At 35.2% G+C, this 27,258-nt stretch overlaps 2 protein-coding genes across 2 annotated transcripts in view; one reads left to right on the top strand and one right to left on the bottom strand.

Annotated features, from left to right (window-relative positions):
* The window catches only part of LOC133527186 (chondroitin sulfate proteoglycan 4), a 32,559-nt gene extending 24,495 nt beyond the window's left edge, over window positions 1-8,064 (top strand). Inside the window, exon 24 of the mRNA XM_061864086.1 lies at window positions 455-8,064. The gene's annotated coding sequence lies outside the window, so the exon portion shown is untranslated. The remainder of the gene's footprint in view (window positions 1-454) is intronic.
* Window positions 8,062-26,329, bottom strand: LOC133527497 (retinaldehyde-binding protein 1-like). The gene is made up of 7 exons (XM_061864534.1): window positions 26,198-26,329; window positions 12,594-12,789; window positions 11,965-12,124; window positions 11,725-11,786; window positions 9,018-9,211; window positions 8,742-8,946; window positions 8,062-8,636 (listed from the first exon to the last, which is right to left on the bottom strand). Exons 2-7 carry the CDS (start codon window positions 12,775-12,777, stop codon window positions 8,428-8,430), a joined length of 1,014 nt encoding a protein of 337 aa, XP_061720518.1. The 5' UTR covers window positions 12,778-12,789; window positions 26,198-26,329; the 3' UTR covers window positions 8,062-8,427.
* Between the last annotated feature and the right edge of the window lie 929 nt (window positions 26,330-27,258).

Raw genomic sequence — 27,258 nt, 5'->3', positions numbered from 1 at the left:
TGTATGCTAGGCTGACACTGGTAAGTATCGAGAAAGCTCATTCGTCGAATTGGTCTGGACTCTCACTATTTTCAGTTTGTAACCGGCACGCGTGAGCAACTAGACCTAAGCCTCCACTCTCCTGTTATATAATCGTATTATATTATAAATTGCATTATGCGTCTATCTCAATTGTGTTATACATTAGACACATTACATTTTGACGAGCTGTCTGGCCTAGTGGGTAGTGATCCTGCCTATGAAGCCGATGGTCCCGGATTCAAATCCTAGTAAGGGCATTTATTCGTGTGATGAGCATGGATATTTGTTCCTGAGTCATGGATGTTTTCTATGTATTTAAGTATTTATAATGTAATTATTATATATATCCTTGTCTAAATACCCGCAACACAAGCCTTATTGAGCTTACCGTGGGACTTGTGTAATAATGTCCTATGATATTTATTTATTACAGTAATCCTCACCACGCACGAAGAAGGTTGCGTGACGTTGAACCGGCGGCTGCAGCAGCGGCGCTACGTCGATCTAGTTCCTACGCCTTTTCTGCTCAGCAACTACGGAGTTACAAAGAAGCACGAAAACTGTGAGGTAACACTCTGAGCCGTCTGAGCCCTATAGTCTTAACCAAAAACTATTACATAAAAATACTGTAATAATCATGTTCCTAGGAATTCTACATTCATAACAATAAGCAATTTAACCGAATAAAATATGTTTACGGGCATCTGTTACGCCACGGACACGGTCGCAGTTGAAAGTGGGAGTGGCCTAAGTTTAATGTAAGTTAGCGATTCGCTGTTTTTTACAATTGTGGTGCCAAATCGTTTAATTATAGTGTGAAATATTAAGGTTGTTAATGAGCTCATTTCTGTGCGGGTCGGCGTATGAATGTATAGTTTAAATAATAGAGCGCCGATAACTTTCTGAGAATAATCAATGCTGTTTTACACTACTAGTAACAATACACTAAAGTTGTAATAAATAATATTTCGTTTGCGATTTATAACATAAAAGTGCCTGTAATTTTTATTTTCATAGGAAAGTCGAATACAAAACCAATAACATCTAACAAGTGATCTTTTTTCATCCTTGTAATGTTTAAATACCTAGTTTAAAGCTTGTGCTACATAAATGAAGTAAGGGTGGGATCACTTCTATCAGCAATCTGTACCTATGCTGATTTAGCATCGAGCCGCATTTTATATATAAGAAATCGCGCGTTATTATGAAGCTGCGAAAGCTGAAACATGCATACACATCTTCATATTAACGAGCGATTTCTCATATGAAATGCGGCTCGATGCTGATAGATGTCATTCCACCCTAAGTACGTTTTTGTTTTTTATTATTCGAGGATGTCCTAAAGTACACAATGAAAACGTAGAATCTAGATTTGATTTATGGTCAAATACCAAGACTGAGCACTGTAGGTTAATATTAGAGAGGTTTACAGATTTGATCACACACCTGTATCCATAAGAATATTTCATAAATGGTAGAATAGATTATTCAACAAAACAATCAAGCTTTGGGTAAGAATTTTACTTGAATAAGTTGTTGGTAGGAAATTAACAACAAAAAATGAACTTTTTGTTTAGAAAGAAGGATGTTTTTGTGGCTGCGACTCTTGCACGAATGATACCGTCCTTATGATATATCTGGGAGGGAATAGGTATATTAGCTGGAGACGGATTGTTCGATACCTAATATATACGTTTTAACTTTTACGTTATTTGTATGAAGCTACAATGATTTATGTCTAAATTATAGAAAATATGTAGTGATTTCGATGGCCTGTGCTCTAAAATACGTAGATTATTATACGGCGGAGGGAGAGTAATAATACCGGGATATGTTTATGACGTGTCTATCTGTGTATTCACTCGAATGATTATAACTATCGGGTGAAATTTTATGAGTTATTTTAATCCATGGAACCCATAGATTGTTATAGGCATCGGGTATTTTGAATTTGTACCTATAATTTGTTTTTATATGAAATTGTTGTCGAGATCTTATACCTATATATATTCATGTACCTATGTTTAACCTTTTAACCGCCGTAGTCTGATATATAAGACATACTATCTGATATAATGTCTGATATAAACTCGCTCGATGAAACATTCTAAGCGGTTGAAAGGTTAAACTGCATTATTTTTCCTGCAAGCACATCTAATTAAATATTCGCCTGAGACAAAATATTAATGTTTGTTGTGCCAAGGTCTGCGTACAGAGTACTCAACGCTATATGCAACGCGTGTGAGACATACTCTTTCATTTACTTCACGGTATTTTGTTAGTGAAGTGTTTATCCTAATTATGCCAAGGATAGTGCCAAAGTTCTACTAAGGATACCTTTATACACAAGTTATAAGTTTTATTGATTAGTATATTTAGTATCTAATTTAAGTTTATTGCTATTAAAACTTAACTTACGTATTAATAATATAATAATACTAAATTAAAGAGGTTTAAGTCACAATATATATAATCATGTTGCATTAATATAGAAGTAAACTGTAGCAAATATATTTCATCTATTTAGCAATTGGTATCAGTTTGTGAGCTGTTAAAAAGTTCTTCATAATAAAACCAGTTAGTATGAATATTCCTTGTTACGAGCGTTTACCTGTCTCTGTTTAGTCTATAATAAAATCTTGTACATTCAATTTGGCCTAAATTATGGTTTCGGTACCAACAAGGTAATTTCATGACGGACACCGAAAATGGCCCTAACTCTAGGAGTTTGGGCTCGTTAGAGTCATCTTGAGGAATGTTTGATGACTGTACAACAAAACCTGACTGTACAAAAACTCATTTTTTTATATGTTGAAGCACCTTTTAACGTTTCTGGAACGAAACACGTGTCAATTATTGACATTTTTGCTAAACGAATCCATGAATTTTTCTACGATACGTAACGTGCGTGGCTAACAAATTGATAGCCATGAACTTTAACTGAATTTATTTAGTCTACTTACAGGGAGGGCTTTTTAAGAAAATAACTTTCCCGGAAATGACCATAGGTATTCCAGATTTGGAAATTGTATGTAATTTTACATTGAATACTGAATTATAAAAATTGCTAATATTGACCATTCATAACACTTGGCCGCTTCGGCAAAATCCTGTAAGGAAAAGACACTAGACAAATCCAATAAGATAATTTTTTATTTGATAATTTTTCATTTATGTATATTTTCATTAATTTTTCTGTAGAAGAAAAGTAATATAGTTCCAAGTCTGGTAGATTTATATACAGGTTGTCCCGGAATAAGTGCACGTCATTTGATATTATCATTATCAATATAAGAAGTGAAATTACGAATATGATTTATCGAAATACTTCATTTTTGTAATCTACGTCCTCGGAAGTAAACACAATTTTTCGTCTCAGAAATTTGTTACTACCAGATCAATTGGTTTGCAATAACTTTGGTCTACTAAGTTGTACATGGTGTGCTAGGATAGACTAACAAGTGTAGACGCGACCAGTGGTAACGTTGAAAGCGAACGCAGTCGACGCGCACGAATGAGGGTAAACGGAGCGCGGTCTACACAACTTTGACACCCACCCAATATCTCCAGTTACCCGTGAATAAGATGCATGTAACTGCATCGCAATATCGGGAGCTCAAAAACAATATAAAACGTAATCACGGTTTATATCCCGGTCGATTTAAGTCTAGTGAAACTAACCGTGAATCATTCAAAACTGTGGTGCTGTGTCACAAACACGTAATCTTGTGGAATGTCAAACATTAATGCTAGCGGCAGCCGCTGGAACTAATTTTACTCCATAAGATCGTAGAAAACCAACAAAATGAGGGCAGCACCAGTCGTGCACCTCGCGAATAACATTAATTTGGACCAAAATGACCAAACCCACAATCTACTTAGTGATTTTTTTAACTGCCCACCAATCCCCACCAACCGACTCACCACCATTGCTAAAGTAAGTAGATATCATTCATAACTTAATCTGATACGCTCCGGCTCACCTACTAATAGTAGTACGAGGATATTTTACTAATTCGTAAGCATTGGATAGCGTTGCTTTCTAATGGTTGATCTACGGAGTTTCTGTTTAAACATTCCTTATAACATATAAGTAGTGATTTTGAGTGTACCTTGTTGTCCGGGACACCGCGTATAATATAGTATCAAGTGAAATAGTATAGAAAAAAAATGTGCCAAATAATAGCCTCTGTCCTCGCCAATATTAATCCATAAGAAAAAGTAGGTAAAGGATTTTCAGTGTATGTTGTAAAATGTATAGTTTTAAACTATAAATAAAACGAAAATGCCAAGTTGTTACATATTATGCATTCCGGCCTTCATTATCTAACCATCCCGGCAGTATTAATACTGATTTTGTAAATTGTGTAGCACCTGAACCAATACATCAAGACAACAAAACACAACCAAAATAGCAAAATTACGTAAGGCCTTGAGGCAACATTCTACGAAGACTGCACGGCACTGTTAAAATCGTCTGTTTTCAATTTAGTACAAGAATGAGAAATAATATTTAATAGTATGTAAAAATCTTTTCTCAAACTTGTAATGAAATGTTGATAGGACTTCAAATTAGGTCCGGAAATACTACTTATCCGGTGGGATGAGTGAAGATGATAATTATGTAAAGGAATTTCATACAGCCTTACAAACCTAGGCCTGTAAAGCAACCATCGTTTGTTTTTAAACGTCAAATTTTGACACGTTTTGGCATTCAACTATATCAATCATCAAATAGTTGTAATTTCGTAATTGCGAATTAAACATATATATAGAGGAACCGGAAAGATTTTTTCTCAAACTTGCAATGTAATGTTGACATGACTTCAAATTAGGTCCGGAAATACTACATACCGTCGCTATACTTACTCAAACTCGTATCTGATATACATATCTAATATGTAGATACGAAGTTGAGTAAGTATAGCGACGATATCCGGTGCGATGAGTGAAGATGATATGTAAAGGAATTTCATACAGCCTTAGACACCTAGGCCTCTAAGGCAACCTTCTATTGTTTTAAAACGTCAAATTGTGACACGTCTTGGCATTCAAACATGAAAAACCTGTAAGCAATATTCTGCCATTACGCTTTTTTTCTGTTTTTTATTTTTATCTTTTTTGGCTTGTTATTACTATTTCAAAGATATCAAAAGGGGAACGAAAATTTGATTATTTATGCGTTACGACGCACGGTTTAGGAGATAAAGCCCTATAAAAAAATCTGCATGACTGAAATAAAAATCTGTATAGGGATGTAACTCCTAAACCGTGCGTCGTAGCGCAAAAATAATCAAATTTTCGTTACCCTTTTGATAATCACGCAGTAATAATAAAAAACCGGTCAAGTGCGAGTTCGTTTTACACGCGCTCCGAGGGTTCCGTACAAACATTGAAACATCTCGTATAACTATCGCTTATAAGCGAAAGACTTTTGATCAGAAGTACCCATTGATGTAAGTATAATAGGTACGTCAATGGAAGTACCTACATATAATACTAAGTATAATTGTGTACAGCGCCATCTATCGGACTAATATTTTTTTACATTTTCCTCACTTCACTACAAAAAAGTTTTGGAATGTACAATTTAAGCTTTTTCAAATGATGGGTATCATTTCACTTCGATTCGAATGATGGGTATCACTTGACCTAGTCACTAGACTTTGAAATTTTGCCCCCTCTTCATATTGGGCATTTTCCATAGTTAAAAAAAAAAATTAAAAATAATACTTTCTATGTGTCTGGGTTAGCGTTGTTCATAACTACTCCAATTTTTTTGTTCCGCTTCAATACCCTACGCACTGAATAACCTTTCAAGATAGAGAAATAAGTAACATAGAGTGCTTACTCCATACATCAGTTTGAGTACCAAAACGATTATTATCTTCGTAGTCGACATCTAGCGTCGAGTAGCGGAATTATCAGTACTGCTACTTGACAATAGATGTCTCAAGTGTTGTGACTGGTGAAAATTGTATTTCTCAACAATTTACAACTAATATTACAAGCAGGAGGAGTTGAAAATAGAGTTCTGAATAATCCGGTTATAATATTAGCTGAAAATTGTCGAGAATTAGACTTTTCGTTCGTCACAACATCTATTGTCAAGTAGCAGTACTGATAATTCCGCTACTCGACGCTAGTTGTCGACACTACGAAGATAATAATCGTTTTGGTACCAAAACTGATGTATTGAGTGAGCACTCTATGTTACTTATTTCTCTATGCTTTCACATTAGGACATGAAACAATCATCAGCATCATCATCCTATTATTATTATTCCAATTTTGAGAAAAGCACTATACAAATCTCGGCGAGAAACGAGGTTGCCGGCCGCGTATCCCTATCCGTCTATATCTATTTGGCCTGCAACCCTTCGTTTCCCGGCCTCTATAGTAATGTACCCTAAGGCCGAGCATATCAAGGGTCAATAATGTATACTTAATGATATCTAATGTACCGTATGTTCTTATGAATGAACTTTCATTTCATTTCACTAATAATATCTACTATAAGAGCGTTAAAACGAATGAATTAAGGTGATTACACACACAGAGTCATCGCAAAAACAGTATTGAATGAATGAACGAGTGAATGTGACTTATACGCACGTTATTAAGCTTAAAAAATATATAAAAAAACCTTGAAGAAACTTGGTCCGTGTTGCAGTTGAAGGTTCAACTTGCTATTGGAACGATAGAGAAACAAAATTAATTAATACTTTCAAATTCTTGATACTAATTACATGATTTTGTTATTGTGTGCGTGACTTCGGCTCTCGTGCCCGTACCTTTACTATAAGTGTTGTGCCATTGTATTACTTACAGAAAAAGCAATTCAAGGAGAGATGCATTCTCCTTGAATTGCTTTTTCATGACTGAGCTCAGCCGCTTTTTTGTGACTGCGGCATATCAGGCATATGTATTGCTAACCAATATTTTAACGTATGAAGTCTAAAACTCAGTATGTCGGGCTGCGAAAATAGAATGGTTTATGTAGTCCTCAACTCTGTCTTTGTGAATTTGTAATATAGTCAGTTAAGCAACTTTGTCAGTCGAAAAGGCGAGAAAATCAAATTTTCTATGGAACGATAATTAACCCTTCGTGTCTACATTTTTTAGATTTGCAGCTTTTTTCGACTGTCGGAAATGTCTGGCAGACTATAAGTTGTGTGAAATTAAGCTGGTCATATTTGAATTTTTATCTTTGCCTGTGTTGATGAAGATTAAACTTTAACAAATTAGAATTGTAGCCTATTTTTTTGACAATAGAAATAGTGGGTGGTCTAACATAAATTAGTATCCACTTTTCTATATGAACAGTATGGCGTCGTGAATACTTCCGTATGGGCACGTATTGTACGCTGATTAGTGTCTTAAATTGTGTAATAATTAGTGAAAGCAACTAAATATGTTTTCCCGGACCTCCCCGATTAGTGTTGATCGATATACGATTGTCATGTTGGATGCAAATGTTGGTTTGTAATATTTACCTAGCTCTCGTTAAATAGTAATATTTCAGATTATTAATTTATTAAGTATGATACCTATAACGCTCAAATTGTAAGTGAACCGATATTAGTATGTACTGGATGAATTCTGAAGTTGTAGATAGTTGCAGTTTTTACGGTCGATAAAGTAGGTACACTTATTAATGTAATAGGTTTTATGATTAGATACGATTGTATAGACTTGCTTTTTAAAAAAAAATTAACAACAAAGAATTAAGAATATATTTATGATATTTTATTACTCGTTGAATTCTGCTGAAGATTTTTGTCAGTCGTTTTAAATATCGGTGTGGCCTGCAGTGTTTAGAATAGTTATAGCAAGATAGTAAGTAAACCGATTTCATAAAAATTACCTTCAGGATTCTGGCTAAGGTTTTAAAGACGACAGTGGGTATCTGTTCCCCTGTAAAAACTTGCATTTATGTTTGATAATTGTTATGCTTAAAATTGACGATGTGAAACTCCGTATCCTGTATTCATTTCTACCATATAGGTAGTTAACACTTTTTTAATAAATAATGACACATTATTGTTAACTTTTTATTTTACAATTTTAAAGTAATTCTCACCAGGTGGTATCCTTAACATCCTAACACACATGTAAGGTAATTCAATTGTACAATACAATTAAACTAATGTATTCTAAAATAAACGTACATAATAGGCAAAAACATAATAACTAATTAAATAAACTATTTTGGTAATAATACTAATAATCGAAACACAGTAAAACTGCCTTTAAGAATAAATTCAACAGTTTTCGTAGAAAAAGAACCTGCTTACGAATTGTACTCATCAATGATTCAGTTATGTACAAAACTAAACAACGAGATTGTTCAAGATTCACTAAGTTCAGTCTGAAGGATCAGTAAGGTTGCAGGAGTTAGTGGTGTCAGTCGACCTCGAGTTTCCTGAAGTTGCCGGTGAGGCCGCGCATGGCGTCGCCGACGGCGTCCGCGCCGGCGCAGGTACTGGCGCCGGCGCGCAGCGCGGAGATGGCGCCCTCGCGCGCCGCTTCGCTATAAAGCTCGAGCCGAACCGCCATTTTGTCGTTCATCAACAATGTGTTGCGTTGCTTTGCCAGCTCCTCCTTCCATAATTCTGCAAATGAAATAGCTATATTTACATTGTTGTTCGAATGTCTATAAATTTATAAATTCATTACCATCGGATTTGAATAAGGGTTCGTCACTATAATAAACTTACCTATCATCTGCTTCATAGGCATTTCACCACCATATTCCTGTGGTAGCAGCTTCTTATCGATTTCTACTTCTTCGGGTGATGTGTACAGCTTTACTCGCTTTCTTATTTTTTCAGATATTAATCCCATTCCGAAGTCCAGTGCGAATTTGATTGTTGATTGTACATTGACTCCATAGATTTCTTTGTGTCGCATCGGGATAGTTCTCTGAAATTACATATCTGTTTTAACTAGCCGTTTAACCCCAGAATCGATTTAAAATATTAGGATAGCGTTACCTCTCCATTCTTGACAATTCGGACTGCTTCTTTGGGCGTGAAGAGGGTGAGGTGCGGGAAGCTGACGCCGCCGCCGTCCGCGTAGTGCACCAGCCCTCGCACCTGCACCTCCTCGTCCTCCATCAGGGTCTCGTAGCAGATTGCCATCACTCGACACATGTCCTGGTTTGTGTACTTATAAGGATCGAATACACCTACGAACACATCACTTGGTCAATATTGGGAGAGAAATCGTCATCGGTACAAACTATTCCATGTTTTAGTCAATATAATCCACTTGTGCTGGAATAAAATGGGTAATGATGTAAAAAGCAGTGAGATATAAGTTATTTAAATACATATTAATCTAAAGACAAACGGACGTAAAGCTATTTTTTGCATGTATTGTGCATTACGTTAAATATGATGCAAGCAAATAATTTTGTAGTGTTACGAGGGTCATGCCAAAAGAAGTTAGATACTCTATGGTCATTTGATCGATACTGGCCAGTTATACACCATTGTAAAGGTAGGTTATTTGCTAATAAATTCAAATATGGAACACTCGGAAAATGTTAGGATTCCTTTTTTAATTATTTTTTTTCTGGGTAATTTTGGAGGGAAATTTTCGCAACAATGGAGCTCACTCGACGTGATTTTCGTGTTATGATTTATTATGATTTTAAAAAAGGTTTAAAACCTCAAGAGTGTTTTGAACTTTTAGTTTCAACTTTTGGCGAGTCTGCTTGTTCACGTGCAACTGTTTTTAATTGGTTTGCTGAATTTAAAAGGGGACGAGAGACCTTTGAAGATGAGGCGAAGACCGGACGACCGCCAACCGCAGTCACTCAAGAAAACGTACAGGCTGTGGAAAAAAATGTTCGTGCGAACCGACGAATTACATATGCAGAGCTCGAGCGTGAGCTGGGTATTGGATCAGCAGCATTGCAAACTATAATTCATTATCATCTGGCCCTTCATAAGCGTTGTTCAAGATGGGTGCCGCACAAACTCACCGATTTGCAAAAAGACCGCCGCGTAGATTGGTGCAAATTTATGATAGATAAATTCGACGCTGGCGAGAAAAAAAATGTATATGATATACTTACAGGTGACGAAACATGGCTATATAACTACGACCCCGAAACAAAGCGGCAGTCCACAGTATGGTGTTTTGAAGATGAGCCGACGCCAACAAAATGTCGCCGAACCCGAAGTACACAAAAACAAATGATTGCCTCATTTTTCTGCAAGACGGGACATATTGCTACGATAGTGCTAGAAGATCAAAGGACAGTCAACTCTGAATGGTATGTGACAGTTTGTGCCCCCAGAGTACTGTCAGCTTGGTGTGACAAGCGGCCGAAATCGGGAACTCAGCACCTGCTCTGGCACCATGACAACGCTGCCCCTCACACTTCTGCTAGAACACTTGACTATTTCAGCTCAAAAAACGTGACTATCTTGCCCCACCCGCCATATTCCCCCGACCTAGCCCCTTGCGATTTTTACTTATTTCCCAAAATTAAAGAAAAATTAAAAGGAAGGCGATTTGAGAACAAAGAAGATGCCCTGGCTGCGTATAATTATGAAATTTCTGAGGTATCTAAAGAAGAGTGGTCATCGGTATTTTCTAAGTGGTTTAGACGGATGGAAAAGTGTATACGTGTTCACGGTGACTACTTCGAAAAAATAGATAGCTGTAATAAAGAATAAAGTCGGTAACTTTTGAGTATCTAATTTCTTTTGGCATGACCCTCGTACACTCATAACGTATGTGAAAGCAATTAACAGGTTTCGAACGCTCGAAATAATTTTAACAAATAACACCATGGTAGCGCCAGATGGAATAAGAATGTTTAGTTTTGATTTGTACAAATAATTTGCTCGATATTCTGAGTCTGGAACCACACGAATGTACAATATGTAAATATAGACTCCGACCACGCTCACTTTGCACAAACTTGGCAGTAAGAATGCATACATATCCCTACTATTCCCTACAAGCTACATACTTGACGCAGCCCTTACCATGTAAGTTAAGCGTGGTCCGACTCTACATGGCGTATATAATTTATATCCATATTGACACATTATATTAATAATTATTTGTGATATATAATCAATGAATCATACACAATTATATTTTAATATTGGGCTATATATTATACTTAATATATATCTTTCATAACGGCGTACCCCATGCATTGCGGTTCCACAGTGGTTTTTAACCTTTATCCAGAGAGTATTCAAACCAAAACGAGAACAGACTCATGATCACTCACGGACAATCGGCACGGCTAATATTATCCTTTAGTAAAACTGCTTACGAATTATAAAAAGTCGAGAAGCAGAGTTTGTTTTACCGGAATGTGATTTAAATATAAAAATTATACAAAGGGTAAGTATCGTTTTATAAATGCTTAAGCCCTATTTGCCTCTTACGTACCCTTATTTGTTAGAAAGACACGCAGACGGCTATTGCCAAGCTATTAGAGGTAACAAACCGCCATAAAACTGTCAAACCGACGCCTATTCCAACTAAATATTTTATAAACACTCAATTACTTATGAATAATGAATGATAAATAAACTATCTACCACAGCAGGTACTTAAATACCGATGTCCTATAGTGAATACAAAAATAATAATTATTATTATGTGATGAAGATATACTACGTGAATTACATAACTGGTGATATTAGGATAGTTTTAGGTAATATCTACCAGGCCTGTATATGATAACACGACGACCACTTTTATCTTTGAAAGGGCTCACAAAAATGTACCTGAAACATAAAGACATTTTAAAATTGTTGATAAAGAGTAAATTCTGGACTATTCAGAAAAACAGTGTTAAACATTAATAAGACTGTTTATAGACGAATTTTTAGTGCTTGTATATTATTCTGCTCCAATCGGCTGTCGATATATTTAAAATCAGAAGCTAAATAAGTAAACTCATACCCCAAGTCTATAAGTTCCATCATAACGGGAAGCTTGTAGTCGAGCTGGTTGAAGGCAATACCCCAAGACTGTCGCAGCAGAATGTACCGCTCGATGGCCTCCTGGGCCATAGGTACGCTGAACTTTTTTGTGCGTAGAAAACGGAGAAGATAGTTTGCATCTAAAAACATCGAAACCAAATGTCATTATAAGTTGAGGTAATGTCCTATTTTCATTATTTATTTATTTATAACTGCGTCATTCCTGAACCGATTTGGTTTTTTTTAAAGGTAATATAGGTATAGTACCAGATTGGTTACCCATTATTGTCAAAAGTTCTGATGATGGGATCCATGAGGAACTGAGGAAACTAGTAGGTACTACTCAAATGTTATATGCATATAGCGATTTTTGCATTTTCATCTACAAACGCAAATATTAAAAAATGTGCATTTTATGAAGTGGAACTGCACTCTGATGAAGACAAGAACGGAACTCTTCAAAGCTGAGTATTTCAAGTTTGGCGAAAAAAAATCTGCATGTAGCTAATTGCGAATGGTTGTATAGCATTAAGGCGCCATGAATTCAGGTTCTTCTCTCACTCTTACTGAGCGTGAGCGTGGCCGAGACGCTGGTCATAGGGTACTTACCGAGCCGGATGGCCATGAACTTGGGATTCTGCTCGATCCAGCTCCGCAGCGAGGCAAGGGCTTGTGAGCGGGAGCTCTCGGTTTCCCGCAGCTGCTCCGCCGCGATGGCCTGCGTCTCAGCTGACAACTTGCACTGGTAGTCGTCGGCGGGTAGTAAGTAGCGTTTCGTCAGCCTCCGTGACATCTTGATGTTTTACTAGAAAAGAAGAGAAAAGTATATTTAACCTACTATTTAGAGGTATGGATGTACATACGGATCAAGTCTTTTCCTTGCGATGCATAGCCGAAAAGTATTTGGCCAGAGGTCAAAAGGTCTATTGCGCTTTCGTGGATTTGGAGAAGGCTTGGCGAAGAGAATTCCAGTGCTTGTGTGAGATTAAACGGAAAGTACACTGTGTGTAGCATCGAAAAGGGTGTTAGAAAAATATTCACGAAAAAATCGTGTGAAATGCAGCAATTAGGATGTGTAGCGACAGTAAAGTGGATGATTTGAGAAATGATGAATGTGGACTGAGAATGAGTGGGTTATTCGCCAAATGTCTTCTTTACGCTGATGACCTGGTATTGCTAGTGTCATCGGGTAAAGAGTTGCGAAAGATACCTAGTCACTAGAATGCATGGGTCTTTTGAAAGGAAAGGAATTCAAATAGATGTAAGCAAGACCAAAGAGAATTTGAAATAGAGGTGGTTGACAAAGTAAACTTTGTAGCCACAGTAAATTTAGTGCCATCTTTCGACACATGATTCAAACTTTTAGAACGCCATTTGACTTTGACTTTTGTTTCACTGATATGTGTTAAATTTGTAAAATATCAAAAAGTGACGCTATCTACTAGAGCATAGTCCAAAAGTTATGGCGCCATCGCTCGAAACGATGCCGCCATACCTTTGGACTATGCTCTAATAGATGGCGCCAATTTTTGCAAGGTCAAGAGTACCCTAAACCGGTGAGCGTGTATGAGGAATGTTATGAAAGTGAAGGGAGCGACAGAGGTATGTCAGGATCGTAGCAAGTTGAAATCCGTTCAGTGCCCACCTCTCCGGGAAATAGATTATAAATAGAAAATTTAGTAAACTATACCACTTAAGGAAAAACAATAGAGGCAGATAACATGTGGTCTTATCGCTGAAGAGCGAAAATCTTTTAGAAGAGGAAACAGAGGATTTATCAAAAAAAGTAGGTGTTGCAAAAACATCGATTATAATAACCTATCTATTTATATACCTATCTGGGTCAAAAACCTAAGTCAGGACCCGTGGCGGCCGTAGGACAGCGTACAGTCCATAGTTATTCTTAAAGCACCCTAAAGCAATGTATGAACTCCTATGTTATTATTGTATTAATATTTTTCTTTGTGTTTTTCATTTTCAGCCATAATAGTGTTTAGTCACAGGAAAGCTACACGTGTGTATAAAACCGGTCAAGTGCGAGTTCGTATACCTCTCGGACCGAGGGTTCCGTACGAAGTTTCTTTTATCTCATCTCATGTAACTATAATCACGTAAAACTTTTGACCAGTAGTATACTATTAGCATAATTGTGTACAGCGTCATCTATGTGCGAATTGGCTAACTAATTTGTGCGCTTTGTATGTATGTTGGTTTTTCAGGGATAATTCTTTATCATGTGATCCGATATCAGTATTTTTTGTTTTATTTGAAGGAAGGTGTCTTGAATGTAATCTCATAGGATATTCAACTATAATAAACACCCACAAACAGGATTAAACTATAAAATGTTTTTTGTTAATTAAAAAAAAATATCACAAGATAGAGGTCTAATTATATTTTTGTTGTAATCTTTATAATAATGTAATTATTATGTAGAAATTTCTTAATTTTCCATTCGTAAACTTCGGAGATAATGGAGGGGGCAGAGTCGCACCATAAGGGTTCCTTTTGTACCTTTTTGGTACGGAACCCTAAAATATTTGGTGACATTTTGATGCTTAAGGAGTGACGCAGAGTAAAATATTTAAACAAGTATGTAACTAGGTCAGGGAAGAGCACTTTTATTTAGGAAGTATTATACGTGGACCTAAATTGTTCCTCTATGGTATTATATCAATACATTAATGCAATAACCTTAGCTTTATATAAAATTTTACTGAGGACATCGCATGTGACACCACCTATTGTAAATACCTAATTTGTCAAAGTTGTTTAGGTCATGGAAATTGCTAGAGAAACATCAGTCATCCGTCGAGTCGCCGACGGCAACAGCGTTTCTCAACACGCCCGTCGGCGTAAGATAATATCATGACACGCAACCGCATGTTAAGAAATCCGCAAATCTATAGCTGCTCGCTACGTATCTACGGGAATCTTTTGATTCTGATTTGTAGTCCGTCTAGCCTACCATAACTACTTATGTTAAGTCTCGGAACTAAAAAGACGCTAAAACAAGAATTTTCATAAATGAAATTTAAACTGGTTTATCAAAATGTCAGCACCTAAGCAAGTATATGAAGCAGTAGGACGGCCCGCTGGTCCCTTCGGCGAGCGATATCCGAGTAGCCAAGCTGCTCTCCCACTCGTGTTGTCTCGCTTGACGTTGAGTAACAAGATACTGGGTCGAGTAGCTTTTGCAACGTTATAATTTTTTTATGTTATGTAAGAATTAACATTGGGACCTCGCGCTATTTTACGAAATAGGTATTACAGTTGATTACAGTGTAACGGCTATTGTAGGAATACTCGTATATTCGCGCTTGATTAACATTTTGTTGCTATACATTGTATATTAGGAAATAATTAGGATGGATCTTATGTAACAGTTTCCAGTTATAATCATGACCCAGATAACACTTAAATTACCATTTTTGAGATATCGGGATGAAACCTACATGGGCCTATCAACTATTTTCTGTAAGAACCTGTCCTGTTCATTTCGAAAATAATAACTGCTATTTTATGCTAATTTATTATATTATTCGATTACATTCATAAATCCGGTATATTTCCTTACGTTTGCTTTAGTTTATGATGGAAAATTTATTACGATTTTTAAGAAAAATCATGGTGACTCAGGTGACAAAATTTGTCCCCCATACAAAATATTACTGTCCCTAAGGCGTATTGGTGATTCTGGAAATATTTTCTTGAGCGAATATTTAAATTTTACTTTGTTATTAAAAACATTGTCCGCTTACTTTAAATTCTATGTATTGAGCACGTCGTTAAATATTTAAGTGTATAAAATATTTTTTGAATCTTTGTCCCTGCAACTTGAGGCTACATCTCCTTTTTTTGACGAAAAGGGAGGCCTTTTTCCAGCAAAGGAACACTTCAGGCTCAAAAATTAATACGTATGTTCAACGTTTAATTTTTCCTACATTAAACTTAAATTAAGTTAAATACTTAAATAGGACCATTTTATAACATACTAATGTCTATTTTATGCAAAGCGCCCAGAGGTCTAAAAAAAGTTCTATTAGATTCAATTTTGAATCTTTATTTTGACAAATCATAATTGCTTGCTGTTTACCTCTAACTTCATGTATTAAATGTGTTTTCATGTACATTTATTCTGAGGTTTTGCAATAAAGAGGATTTGTATTTTATCGTATTGTATTGCCTTTGCCTAGAGCGGCTAGAGAAACTTTAAAAGAAAATATGAACTTAATAATTATTTAAATATTAGTTACCAAGTCCATAAAACTGCCATATGAGTTTTAAAATAAAATGCCAGAGACATCAAAGATATCTAACTAATGAACGAACTAAACTAAAACATTCTAGCTCTGCTACAGAACCCTAAAAAAAACAATTGAAAGCGTATATCGCATTACTTAGCCTCAACTGGTTAATACTGGTTGGGCCATTTCGTCTGTGACTCGAGAAGTGAAAAGTTATGTTTATTGTGTGTCTACTGGCTAACAATACAATTTAGATAAGTTAGATAATTTTAGAAAATAATTCTTACCTTACGTCTATTAGGTCTAAAATCCCGCAGGACCATGTTTTTGCAGTGTTTTCAATAATTTTGGGACAAAAAATTGGCAAAATTATTCAAATGTTACTTGGCTCACGGTCCACTGAATCAAACAAATTGTGATCCAAAAGACTTTTTGTGACTCAAGAGACTCTTTTAAGCTTATATACAATTAAACCATTATATACTTCCTAAAACTTATATATTCGATAATACAACCATTCACTTCTCCAGTGACGATCCTTTCAGTCAGTATCGCCAGGAACAAAACTTGTATATTTAAACTCTCCTGCTTATCCTGGTCTTTCTTTGAGTTTGGGCATGACAAAGGGTCTGGTATCTGAAAAATCTATCAGTCTATCTGATGGGTATCTAAAAAGGGCAACCGATGAGCTGGTACCTGAAGATGCAGATGTGTATAAAATTTATATTTTTATATCAAATTATGCAAGGTAAGTATAGTTTTGTAAGTGGGTGTCTCAACTTTTTTGTTTTGTTATCCTGTCCCGTTGTCCAAGGGACAACAGTGGCACAGTTTGCTTGAAGAGACGTTGTATGCCGTTCTATTAACATGCTTAGTAGGGGGCCCATTATGGACATTGGTTTTAACGACCACAAAAACGCAAGTTTGATACATTTAAGTACCATAAAATCAGTATTTCAATGAACTTTTGTCCCCTGGACAACTAATCGTAACCATGGCAACGAGTGACGCTAAAAAGTTGATTCTCCCAAGTATAGTTTACACGTTTTGTCTCTTGGCTGACAATGTTGTCCCATTCATTTGTAACAGTTTACAGACTTTAAAATATTTTATAAGAAAAGTAGATTAATATTAAAAACAAGCACTATTTCACTTATTATATCTTCCTTCCCTAATATTAAGCGTATACTGAATTATGTATAAAACTTTATCTTTAAACTGCTCATGTGACTAAGGAGACAATCAATATCCACATAAGTACCTATTACAAAATCGAGGCTGATTTAGGAAATAAAATCATTTCCAACGCCATTGTGTTAATTTGGAATTAATTTCATATATATACATTTTTTTTTCTTGAACCAAAAGTCGTTTTCTATACAAAATTCTAAAATTCGGGTCTCTTGCCGTGTTGACGTTTTTCGTGAGTTTCTTATTACATTCATGTTCATAAGCCAGTAAAACGAGCGATGCTCTGGATATATTTCCAATCTACAGGAATGCTATTGTCCATATTCAATTAAATTGTTGGCTAAATCAATATCCATTTTTTTGTAAAAAAAGTTGATTGGATACAGAAATAGATTCGATCCGCTATCAGGTGGGCTATTCCCATTTGGTAACTATATTATATGTGGGTTTATTTATGTCAAATTTATAGGTAATCTTAATTAATCTAAATTAAAATAATAGCCGATTGTTGTTTGTTGAGAAATAAAGTAACAAATTTCTTGGAATTATTGGATATTGACGGAATTGGGATATTTTGAAGTCCACTACACTACTCATTTACCATTGAAGGCTCTACCGCCTCTCCGTAATCGTGTGAAAGCTTTTGTTAGGTACCTACCTTACTTTTCGTACTGGTAGTTACATTTGTAAATGAATATATTTTTGGCAAAATTTTTATTTTATCGCTGACTATAAATTTAGCCGACTATAAGTTTTAGTTAAATAAAAGCTTGTAAAAATCGTGTAAATGTCGTAGTTGCGCAATTTTCCGGATTTTGACTAGGTATGTGTCAAGCGAGTGACTATGTAGTGTTGATGTTGGTAACCTATGTTTATCGAACATGCTTAAATAATATGCGTACACAGGAAACAACGGCACACAAGTATACACAAGAAAGGTCGTCCTAATAAAGTAATAAATACTTAGGCGCTTTGACATTTCAGTAACGTCCTCGATATATCGGAGCGGCTGAGGTGCTCTAAAATATCTGAACACGCACTCTAACGCTTTGACAATAGAGGCGTGTTCAGATATTTGTGAACACCTTGGCCGCTCCGATATATCTGATGGTGACTGTACATTTTAGTTTCGTGACAATATTTATATTTCTGTGATCTTCAACTCTGGTCCCATCCGGCAGAAAGCACAAAAGTTGCCATGCATGTTATAGCTTTTACATTTATAAAAATAAACATTAGTAGAAACACGCCGAGAAGCTTCACTACAACTTCCCCTCCAACCCCCCCCCCCCCCCCTGCTTTTATATCCCCATTTTGGGCGCCGTAGTCAACTAGGAACACTTATAGTATAGCGATGTCTGTTTGTCTGATCGTCTGTTCAAGGCTTTGTTCCGTGATCGTTAGTGCTAGGAAGCTAGAAATGTGAATAAAACTGTAGGGAATATGATCAGTTAGTCGTTTTTGCGGTATCGCAAAAAGTGTCCCCTTCATAGTAAAAATATTTACAACCATACTCAAACGTTATTACGACATAAAAGGGTTTTTTAAAGTGATTTGGCATTATTAATAAATAAAGGAAAATAAAAGAGAAAAATTTATTATTTAACTCATTCAATTGTTATTTAATATTTTAATTCTCTAAAACTGTTATGTTGGCTGTATGAGTAAGGGCCAATACACATATCCACGATACGACGTCGTGTCGTGGCACAATACGACTTTGTGTCTGGGCATTAATTTTTTTTTATTTTTATTTATTTTTTGAAACATAATAACATACAGCATTACAGTCGAGACCAAAGCACTGTACAATTCAGATTATATAATAGGATTACATACTAGGAAAAACAGATCACAATCAACTTTCGTCCATCACCTCGCAATACCGCAGACACATCTGATACACAGCCGTCCATCGACTTGCAAACATATCACAATCTGGTGCCCATGACAGAAGGGAGTTCAGCAGCCTTAGAGCCCGCACAGCAGGCGAGTTTTTATGTGCTACAGTGCGTGTAATTGGGACGGCCAAAAGCTTGTGACTTCGCGGTCGCAGGAGATTTTTGGGCACAAATGGAATAGCGAGTCTAACAGTTCGTCCTACCAGCTAATACTACGTCCTGTCACGTTGCGGCGCCGCAAAGTGGAAATCTACGATGTGCATTGATTCACGACGATATCGTATCGTAGTATTACTCGACCACCATCAGAATACCATTCGAAAGTACCGTTAGCACAACAAATTAATAATCATACTCATATGTCAATATTTATAATGTTTATATTAATATGCCTTCATACTACAAGCCCGAATAGTTATAGAGAGCGAGCGAAGCGTCTCCGTTTCAGCTTGGGCAAATATGCTTTCCAATGTACGCCGTTTGACCAGCTGATTGGCTGTTGCATTCTTCAATCGATTTTCAATTTTGACCATGGGGGTCACAAGACTACTCGCAAAGGTTCTAGTAGTTTATGGCAATGACGAAAACAGTCACTACACACATATTTTAACGAAATAATTGATAAAAAAAAGCCCTTATAAGGTTTCGTACCAAAAACATGGTTCCGTGCAAAAAAACACTTATGGTGCGACTCTGTCTATCCGTCTGTCGGTCACGTTTTTCTATAAAATATCAATCGTCATATCTTTCAATAAAACATGATTCGTGGAAAATTATTGATCGATAGGTGCCGGGTTTAGGTTTGATATATTTGTGTGATAGACAACTGTAAAATTAATTTGATATTTTTGTAAGTATTTTCATTGATCTGCACACTCTACCATAGACAATATCACTTCGTATATTAATTATATGTGCTCAATCGTATTCTGATCGCGGTTTAATAATACTAGTCTAGATCGGGCAACCGGCAAATTCGGATTCAGCTCAAATTAGGTAAAAAACCCCAGTTGCTAAAAAGTTTGTGATTTGCCAATCGACATGGATTTTTTTCAAAAATATGTCCTGACTATACAGTTCAAGGCATATTACTACCATAACGTTATAAATGTAAAAAAAATGTGTGTTGTTGTTCGGCTGCTATTACCTCTAAAGAGCCGCAGAAAGTTTACTTCCAGTTTACTTCGTACGTTTTTACGACACGTCATCGCAACGACATGATGTCGTAGGTTTCTACGACACGACCTCGCAACGTGACACGATGTCGTATAGTGTCCACGATACGACGTCGTATCGTGGGTATATGTGTTGGTCCTAATGTGTAAAGTTTTAGCACGAAAAATTAAAAAAATACAAAAAAGTAAGAGGTAATCCCGCTGATTTTAACATTACTGCATTTTGCTAAAATATGTATTTTTTCAACAATATTGTAATCAAAATGTTTTCAAATCGCTATGGGTTATTTATCTCCAGTTATGCAAAATCTCAAATTGCAAGTAAGTTATAAGGAAAAAAAATCATGGCCATAGAATTAGATTTAGATTTATTTATTTCATAATATGAAATTACAATTATAATTAATATTAAACTAATCTATGTGAATTTATATTATAATCGTCAAAGAAAATACGTCTATTACTTTAATAAGGTACTGATTATGCAAATTAGCCATGTCTTATTTGGATTCCTCGCATTCGATATGAAAAGTAGAGTGTTTAACTCAGGTGAAAGGCACCATTTCATCTCGGGGTTAACAATCTACTATACTAATAGCTCCCATTTAGCCTATTGTGTCGGAGGAGTAACTACGGAACCCTACACTAAGCTTGGCCCGACATGCTCTTGGCCGGTTTTTAGTATAACATTTTTCATGAAAACTGGAAAAGGTACAGTAAAAATGTCTAGGAAAAGTATACTTTCCATAAAATTCTCTACAATATTGTCTTTGGCAGTACCTACATAAATTTATAAGACTTAAAATTTTCAAATTACGCTTAATTTCTCCTTATAATATTTGCATCAAACGAATAGTGGGGCAAGTAAGTGCAGTGAGTAGGTATGCACTTTCGTCTCAGGCGATGCCGCATGGCACGATTGTCCCTTAGGAGAAAGGGTCGGTTCCCCAGGTCCACTCTATGCTATATTTCTTCCTGCTGGATGGACGAGGAGGAGGAAGGGACGAGGAATTTATTTTTGAAATAATCGTTAAACCTAATCATACAAAAAAACTGATTTATGGATAAGAAATGAAAATGTTATGTAACGTTTTGTGTTAATATTGGCCTATACAATCACAGTTTGCACTAATTTAATTATTTAGCCCATTTATTACTTATTCTTAAAAGTATGTGTGACGTGTTGCCGTGTTGCCGTGTTGCATATAATGGCCAAATATTAAAAATGATTAAATAAACATTGAATTAGGCATTATAAAAGTATGAATATAATGTTTTAATGCTTGTTCCATGCGTTTTTGCTCTTTTGTGGTATACGTTGATCGTTCTTTTTTTTTATACTCTAGAAATCGCAAAAATTATATAAGAAACATACATGCATATCATCTATAGGTAACTTGATTCCTGGGCGTCTAAAAACAGGGAGCCGACTTTAACTTTCAAGCACTAGATTCTTTTCCTCGGCAACCTAAGGAAAACCACGAAAAGGTAATTTTGCTGGTACACACGTGATACGTTCCGTCAAACATGATATAGGTGATTATTAGAAGCAATTTTCATATTTTAGCTCTGGTGCATAATTTATTACAAATTTTTAAAGTGAGTTTTTTTTCCGTCGAGCGAAAGTTTAAGACTCACGATTCGAATCCAGTTCCTCGAAAAAGGCATGAAGAGTGGCGGGGCAAGACCAAAATATTATGTGGGCAAGGTAGATTTAGTGAGGCCCTCTGGTGGTGCATGGAACAATGATTTTTTTTACGTTGCCGAGATATAGGTATTTATATGAGGCGCGAGACCCACGGCTAACGCCGCCTCTGGGCATCAAGATTCAAGATTGCTAATTAAATTTATGGCAGCCGTATTGTGATCCAAACAAGCGCTAGGACTTTTTTAAAACTCCGTCTTCTGAATCTATTGTAACTATACACATTTAGTTGGGTGTGAAATATTAATTATTGATTCAAATAACAAAATAAAAAATAACAATATTAGACATGACATTGTATTGTCACAGTTTTCAATTGTTCGACCAATTTAATTATAAAAACCGTTTACAATAGTGACTGATATGACATTTAATTAGATACTTTGTGAAAAAAAAAATACTATAGAAAATCATATGATGTCTGTCAATGTCCACCTAATAATAGTAATAATATACCGAAGTTAACGAAATTTAAGATATGTATTTTTAAAATTCGGACATCAATCAATCAATCAATATTCACCTAATAATAGTAATAATATATCGAAGTTAACGAAATTTAAGATCTTTAAAATTCGGAAACGACTAATGAATACTCCAAGACATTTAATTTCAAATACTACATAATACATAGTACATAACATATGATCGCACTGAGGCGTGGTATGATACGTTTCAAATGAGCAATATTTATTTGTACAACAAGAGAGCAAAGTTTCATTCTTCGAGTGCTTATTTTGAGTCCCGTGGAAGCGAAATATTCTATAATAGATTCACGAGCGTAGCGAGTGAATCTCATTTAGATTCTTGAGTGCAGTAAGGGACTCAAAAGCGCACGAGATGTAAATAACGTTGATCTCGTGTAGTACACAAAAATTTTCACGACAGCAGTGTGAACATATTTGAAAGGTAAAAATACAACCAGAAAAAATGTAATTCGTCTTCATCACTATTTCATTCATGTTTTTTTAAGGTATTCTAACAATTAAGTTTAATTACCGCAATAAAACAATTAAAACAAAACGAAGAATTTCAATAAAATAATACGGAAATAATGAAGTAGCGAACATCAATTGACAGTTCAATCGACAACTTTTTTTTGTAACAAAAAACTTTGTAAGATACGGTCCGAATTGCGGATACAACTATTTGTCAACTACAGTAAAAATCGCTAAAAATTGAATTATTTACTTTGCGTAACAATTGCGTATTTTTTTATGTTCATTGTTTTGATTGTATGATAAAATACGTAAAATACGGTGTTTTTACAAATTTTAAACTTTTATTTCATTAATTAATTATTACGATTGAGGACTCGTAGGGTGTTTTGGAACGATGCAGTCTGACTTATTTCTGGGGTCTAATATAAACCGTCAATATACCGTTGAATTACGTATACACTTATTTTTGTCTCTTTCTTTTTGCTAATGACGTGAAAGGGACAAAGACAATAAAATCCAAATATTTCGAACTTGTATTAGGCCCTACACGTTGAAATGACATTCGAATATAAAGGGCACTTGAATGTTACTTTGTCTCACTCAGTGAGCAAAATGCGATTTTGCTCACTGTTTTTAAGCAGCAAATTACCCTTGTTGCAGCTGCTGACGTGAAAAATATATTTTAAAGAGATTACATTTACTTATGATGCTTTTATGAGAATCATGAGTATTAAGGACACAAATATTTAATTAAAAAAAAAATGATTTCAAAAAGTATTTATTGACATACATTTATGTGCCCTAGCAAGATACTGATATGTTCATGTTTGAAGTCGGTGCCATCAGTTACTAGCGCATATTAAAGGGGCAGGTAGGTAATATTTAATTTTAACCTTTAGGAAGTTGGTTTTCATTATGTTTTAAAAGGTTCAATTTTTTCACATACATTTATATGCCCTAGCAAGATACTGATATGTTCATGTTTGAAGTCGGTGCCATCAGTTACTAGCGCATATTAAAGGGGCAGGTAGGTAATATTTAATTTTAACCTTTAGGAAGTTGGTTTTCATTATGTTTTAAAAGGTTCAATTTTTTCACTTTTAGTTTTAAGTTTTTGTTAATTATGTATGTAGGACTCGTTCCTGTCTGGCCAAACATACATGACATTAAAAAGTTTCGCGCCTCGCCTATGTTTCAAGATCTGGATGGGGCAAAAATGTGAGAAATCTGAAACTAAGTGTAAATATACTTTTATACAAATAACAAATAGAGTCAAAGTAAGACAAGTTGACAGCGATTTTAGTAGCCTAGACAGTGCAAGTGTTATCAAACTTCTATAAATTATGACGTTTACGTAATAACACTTGCACAGGCTTGGCTATCAAAATCGTTGCTAACTTAATCTTGGGCTGACTCTATTTTCCGAATCGGTTCAGAAATAACGGAGTTCGGAGATAACATAGGTACATACAGAAAACGGACGTATTGATAACCATTTTGATATTCTATGGATTATATTATAAGTATGTATACCCATCAGAACCGCTTGAATGTACCGAAACACACGCAGTCATTTCTTTTTTCGAAAACGGTAGCTTTCCATTTCAACGCAAGCCGGAACGAAACATTGAGACATTTTCTTATCAATATCATTTCTCAAACAAATTTGGCTTTTTGGCAATGTAATTTGAATATTTGCCTTGTTCTACTTAACAACAATTCTGACTAGTGACAATGAGATCATTCAAATTAAATACAGTAAATATTAGATAGCATAGGTGTTATTACTTAAATACAAGATCACAATTGAAATGACTTACTCTTGTAACTCCGTTAGAAATCAGGCAAGTATCAGTAAACAACTTAACTATAGAACTCGTGTGAGTCGTATGTATATGTGTGCTTGCTTAGCTAAGTAGTTTGATAAACAAACCTTGGTATATGTTACAGTTAATTGAAAATAAGGGTTGACAAAAATACGTACCTTTAATTTGCCTTTAGTACATAACTTTATCTTAACTAATATTAAATCATATTTCAGTATAACTTGTATCATGGCCGTTTAGTGGAGCCTTTTCCAAGCCGCACCAATCTACAAGGTTTTCCCAAAAAATCCAAATATATTCCAATTAATCCAGCTTTGATGATTCATTTGAAGACAAGTAACATTTCTTGAAAGTGTCATCTAAAATGAACCTTAAATCGGAATGCTAAAGTGGAAATTCTAATGGCGCGTATGTGGTCGATAAATCGTACTATGCCCGGAAAAGGGTTAATTGTACATTTAGGATTTTGAATAAGTAGTACCTAGTAGTAGTATTTCAAAAGTAGCATTTCGCCGTTTTCCACAGATTTTCGAGTGCCGAAAACGAGCGCTCAAATTCAAAAATGAGTTTCTATTTCATTGTAAAAAAATACTTTAATATTGAACTAGGGCGAAGTTGGGCACCAAATACCAAATATATCAAAACTATCTCATTTTTTTCAACCCTTATTTTCAATTAATTACATCGGGATACAACATTGATAACGGTTTGTTGATTAATTTAGTCCGCTTAAGATTTATTTTTCATAAAGATTTCATAGAGAAGTGTAGTGATGAGAAATAGTTGTCTATGCTAAGTAATCTATGTAACACGTTTTTTAACACTGTATATAACTACATGCAAGAGGGGCTCCATCAAAGTTTGTTACCTATACATAATTTTATTAATTTGTAAAAGTGTTTAATCTGCGTCCATTTCTTCCGATTCAGAAGTGACTAAAAAGTTCGGCGTCAATTTTTAGGGTTTTTTAATTAAAATTACTTACTTGCTTCCAACAACAAGAAATATTAAAACGCTAATTATGTTTACTCCTACTATTTGTGTAATTTTAAGATTGGAAGAATAAAACTTACTTATGTTGTTAAAATTGTTGAAGCTTATTATTTAATATAATATAAACTATCGCAACGCACTTATTCGCACAGCGTGTATTTCTTTGAATGAAATCAATGTTTAGATGGAACTTCACTATCTAATACAATACGCACTTTATGTAGTCGTACTCACATGTGGGGTATTCCTTCAAATGTGAGAGCTCGACAGGAGCGCGTGCTATCACCACTGCGCTCTGGCAGACACTGACTTCGAACCACAGTTGCACTGTATTTTGCTAAAGTTGCGTTATGGACTTGTGACTGTGATGATATTGTAGTGAATGTGGCAGGGGTACGAAACATTTTTATTTTTCTTTGTTAGATTTTTGCCAAGTCAGAATGTATTACCTATTTAATAATGTATTTGCATTTAATATTTAAAATGATGCTTAAACTTTATTTAAATATCCCAGATACAATAATGACAGTTTGATTGCCCAATTTAATGCCAAAGCCAATTGCCATTTTAGTACAAAATCAGCTAGGTTGGGATGGGGATTGGGCAATGGAACTATCTTTTTAGTAGGTACCTCTCAGTATCATCCGAGATACTAATATGTATATCTTAAAATTATGCACAAAAATGACAACACATATTTGAAATTCTCACTACCCGTATGTGATGAGCACTTTCATACGATGCCCATGTGACACGATATACCTAGTTATAGATTACAAAAGTGGCCCCATGGTTAAAATTCATTTATGTAAGTTACACGTCTATCTTAGAGTCAAATTTCAACTCGGTCCAGTACCTAGTTTCGGAGCAAATTGTGCCTTTGACAAACAGACACAACGTAGGATATTGTATACGGATTCAGTTATTTTCCCTTTGTAAGTAGTATTAGTAGTACAACACTTTATTGCAGGGAAAAACTCACTCATCATTAGTACAAAGGCGAATTTATCCCTTTTAATGATTTCTTCTAGTTGACCTTAGAGCAACTGAGGGACAATTGGAGACGGTAGGCATCCATACTGTACAAAACGGCATACGTAAAAAAGTATTTAATCTCCTTATCGATAGGGTGTACCTACAATATATATACTATGGGATATTAATTAAATATAATAAATAATGTAAACCGCCATATATATAATCTATAACAGATATTATTATATTAACATTCTATAATGTATAGACAAAGCTACGAAACCGCACACATCTTTTAGATTAAGTTCCGTCCAAAAGCC

Source organism: Cydia pomonella, chromosome 1 (genome assembly GCF_033807575.1).
Source record: "Cydia pomonella isolate Wapato2018A chromosome 1, ilCydPomo1, whole genome shotgun sequence".
Taxonomy (NCBI): Eukaryota; Metazoa; Arthropoda; class Insecta; order Lepidoptera; family Tortricidae; genus Cydia; species Cydia pomonella.
This window is presented reverse-complemented; position numbering and strand designations above follow the sequence as displayed.

Coding starts and splice junctions, on each gene's coding strand:
- LOC133527497 (XM_061864534.1), bottom strand. CDS start 12,777: ATGTCACGGAGGCTGACGAAACGCTACTTACTACCCGCCGACGACTAC. Junction 11,787..11,964: donor ATGGAACTTATAGACTTGGG/GTATGAGTTTAC, acceptor TTTATGTTTCAG/GTACATTTTTGTGAGCCCTT. Junction 8,947..9,017: donor GAATTGTCAAGAATGGAGAG/GTAACGCTATCC, acceptor ATGTAATTTCAG/AGAACTATCCCGATGCGACA.